At 35.0% G+C, this 3,630-nt stretch overlaps 1 protein-coding gene across 1 annotated transcript in view; it reads left to right on the top strand.

Annotated features, from left to right (window-relative positions):
* The window catches only part of ttf2 (transcription termination factor, RNA polymerase II), a 15,199-nt gene extending 11,860 nt beyond the window's left edge, over window positions 1-3,339 (top strand). The window contains exons 20-23 of the mRNA XM_024286044.1: window positions 570-723; window positions 802-884; window positions 1,030-1,104; window positions 2,765-3,339. Of these exons, the coding sequence (XP_024141812.1) occupies window positions 570-723; window positions 802-884; window positions 1,030-1,104; window positions 2,765-2,909 (457 nt within the window). The 3' untranslated portion in view covers window positions 2,910-3,339. The remainder of the gene's footprint in view (window positions 1-569; window positions 724-801; window positions 885-1,029; window positions 1,105-2,764) is intronic.
* The last annotated feature ends 291 nt before the right edge of the window (window positions 3,340-3,630 follow it).

The following is a 3,630-nucleotide window of genomic DNA, read 5'->3' as shown; positions in this document are numbered from 1 at the left end:
GGTGGTTTTTTTTTTCTTTTTTGTTCAAGATTTGGAAAAAAAATGACCCCTCAGTGGTGTCAAAGTAAAGTTTTGAAAATGTTATTATTAAAAAAAATAAGGCCATCTTTTTAGTTTTTTTTATCTTTTAATGCTTCACAATGTCACAAACTTAAATAGAATACCTCAAAAAGAGGCTTTTAACAGCAATCATAGGTTAAAAATCACTGCGATTGAAATCAATTAATTATTTACATGTCAGAATTCATTAATCGCACCAAAAAATTAATCAGATGCAAGCACTAATTATAACTTTGATAACTTTAACATTTTTTTTACCTCTAGTGTCTGCCTGTTATTTGCATTTTTGAAGCAAGAGGCAGTTTAAAAGCTGTAAAAGCTGATTTTTTATTTATTTTTTTTTTGTTTTGTTTTACTCTTGAAAGACATGAATGACTATAGCAGCTCTGAAAACCTGCAAGTTATAGTTTTTTTTGTTTGTTTGCAGACTAAAAAAAGAAAAGCGTGATTCTTTTATTCCTGCATATTCAAAATTCACACAAGTGTTTACCCTTTCTTGGCTCTTTCAGTGTGATCGTGTCACAGTGGACAAGCATGCTCAGCATTGTTGCAGTTCACCTGAGGCAGATGGGCTTGACATTCGGAGTAATCGATGGATCTGTCAACCCGAAACGCCGCATGGATCTGGTGGAGGATTTCAACACAAACCCTAAAGGGCCTCAAGTACGTCTCTCACTTATCAGCTATTGGAAATGGGGATAAAATATTCCTTACATTTATGTTTTTTTCTCTTTGTTGAAGGTGATGCTGGTTTCTCTTTGTGCTGGAGGCGTGGGACTCAACTTGGTTGGAGGAAATCACCTCTTTCTCATTGATATGCACTGGTGAGACTCCCAAGAGCTGAAGCCTCCTCTGCTTCTGAGTGGAGATTTTCCACTTTAACTATTAAAGCTAATGGTTAAAATAACATGTGTTATATTTATCAAGCTATAACTCCAAATGACATTTACCTTTTGAATATTCTAACAGGAACCCTGCTCTAGAGGATCAGGCTTGTGATCGGATCTATAGAGTTGGACAAAGCAGAGATGTCACCATTCACAGGTAACTCACCTGTAGACACTGTTCCATCACCACAAGGACTAGGATTTCCTGTAATGAAGGGGGCTGGATTAAAAAACATCTGTAGTTTTACTTTTAAAGTCCCACTCCAATCCTTTTTTTCCTTATTGTCAAATCGTTCCCAGTGGCCTTCTAATTACATAATCATGCCGTTTTTAGCCAAAATGAAAGAAAATGTATTTGTTTTTTAAGGCATAATTTCTTCAAACTGGCAGCAGTTCATTAGAAATTCACCTCTGAGTTGAGGGCGTGACCATTGGTGCGGAGTAACTCCGCCTTCCTTCCCTATTAAGAGTTTGAAGCTGGATGCTTTGTCTGCTCCGGATTTACAACAATTTGAATAAAGAAATACTCAGAGAGGCAATTTTGACTTTCATTTTTGTAATATATGACATCCATTATCAGAAAAACGCCCCAAGATCATGTTAAAAAACTTAACATTGAAGTGGTTCTTTTTTAATCATTGATAAGTCTAGTCATCAATTGATTTTAATTTATAATGATGTCTTGTATTTTCACAAAAAATGCTTTTAGTTATTACTAAAAAAAACACACAGTTTTAGCACTTCCATGCCTACAATTTTCAGCCTAAATCACTACACATCTTTTTTAATAACACAAAATGCTTTTGAATAGAAATAAATACAAAACTGATGATGCATCGAACTGTGGTTCAAATCAATTTGTAACATTTGAATTGAAAATTGAATAAATTATTATTGTATAGTATTTTGACAGTCCTACCAGTGTAGTTGTGAGGTGTTGCTTAGTGCCATGATAGGTCATATAGTCAGGGGCGCTGCTAGGGATTTTGGGCCCACGAATATAATTTGTATAGGGCCCCCCAAACACAGTGGCAAAATTGCATAAGGGGACTCTGTGGGCCCCTAGAATCAGCCACTTTTACCCCCCTTTTCGGTGCCCCTGCATATAGTCAAGATCATCTTGAGTACAAGATTTAGATGAAAATGTCACCAATTTCTTAAAATAACATTTTTTTGTTATTAGTTTGTCAATGAATATTTAAAGACCCACTGATGAAAATTGTGTTTTTGGTTATTTAACATCTAATTGTGGCATTTTCTGATGGAGGACATGTATAAAGTTTTTCAAGCTTGAAATTGCATTTCTGAGTATTTTCTTCATTCAAATTATTGTTAATCGGAAGCAGATGGAAAAATGCTTTTTGAAAAATGGCATACTAGTAGAAGATATCCTCGGCAGGTCACAAGCTCGCTGCTCTGCTCCATTCTGATACGTCAAATAGATCCATGTACGTCTTTGTTTCCCCTCATCTGAGCTGACATCTGCCCCGGTAAAGTTAGGTTGGTGGTGTGAGGGGCTGTAAGCTAGCAGGAGAGGGTATTAACAGATGGATGACAGGAAGTAAGGGTAGGCTTACTCTGCGCCACATCTCAGAGGTGATCTTCTAATGAACTCCTGCTGCTCTGCAGAGACTATATCCTAGAAAACATTTTTTATTTAAGCTTAAAATAATTAAAAGATCACTGGGAACGACTTTACACTAGATCAAAAGATGATTGGAGTGGGACTTTCACTGATTTAACATTGAAAATATATTTCTTAACATAAAATGAAAACTTTGGATTTTTTTTATTTATTTTTTTTTGTATGCCATCAGGTTTGTTTGTGAAGGCACAGTGGAGGAGAAGATTTCCATCCTGCAAACAAGAAAGAAGGAGCTTGCCCAGAATGTCCTCTCAGGAACAGGAAATGCCGTCTCCAAACTCTCCCTGGCTGATCTTAAAATCATTTTTGGCGTTTGATTGAGAAGATGTTTTTACAGCCTTCAAGATGCACAATTATTTATATTTGGAAGTATTGTAGGTCCTGAAACTTGTGTTTTCACCAATTATCAGAGACGTCGCTCTGATTTGTAATTCCAAGGCAAAAACCAGTAACTTGCTAATATATGAGTTGTTGCAGCTATTGTAGCTTTGGACAGGAGCAGTTACTTTCTCTTTGTGAAAATTCCTTTTAAGTATCAACTGTTCTTAATTTTAGGGTTGAAAAAAATGTTTGTCACCCGTTTTTATGTTCTATAAATGTTGCTCTTATTTTCCAGTTATGTTTTATTCGTCCATATCTTTTATTTGCCTTGAAATAAATTCAACTACATGAGAATGTAAGATACTATTGTGTTAAATTTACAAATTGTCCTTTCAATAAAATAAAGGTATAAATGTTAATTATTAAGCTTTTCCCTTGTGTTGGCTGTACAGTACAGAATTTACATGATCACTTTAGGAAACCTCGAAATCTTTGGCCACTCTAGTAAAACGGAAGAGGAAGTATTAGGGCCACCATTAAATAAAGAAAAAATAAGAAATGGGAATAAAATTGTAAAAGGATGAGAGAGCAGAGTCAACATCTTACGAGAATAAAGTAGTAAAATTGTGAGTAAGAGTATTTTGTGAAAAATTATTTTCCTCTCATACTTTAACGAATTTATATCAAATATTTAAAGATTACGGAAAATTTGTGCAG

This window comes from Oryzias melastigma, linkage group LG21 (genome assembly GCF_002922805.2).
Source record: "Oryzias melastigma strain HK-1 linkage group LG21, ASM292280v2, whole genome shotgun sequence".
NCBI classification, from domain to species: domain Eukaryota; kingdom Metazoa; phylum Chordata; class Actinopteri; order Beloniformes; family Adrianichthyidae; genus Oryzias; species Oryzias melastigma.
This window is presented reverse-complemented; position numbering and strand designations above follow the sequence as displayed.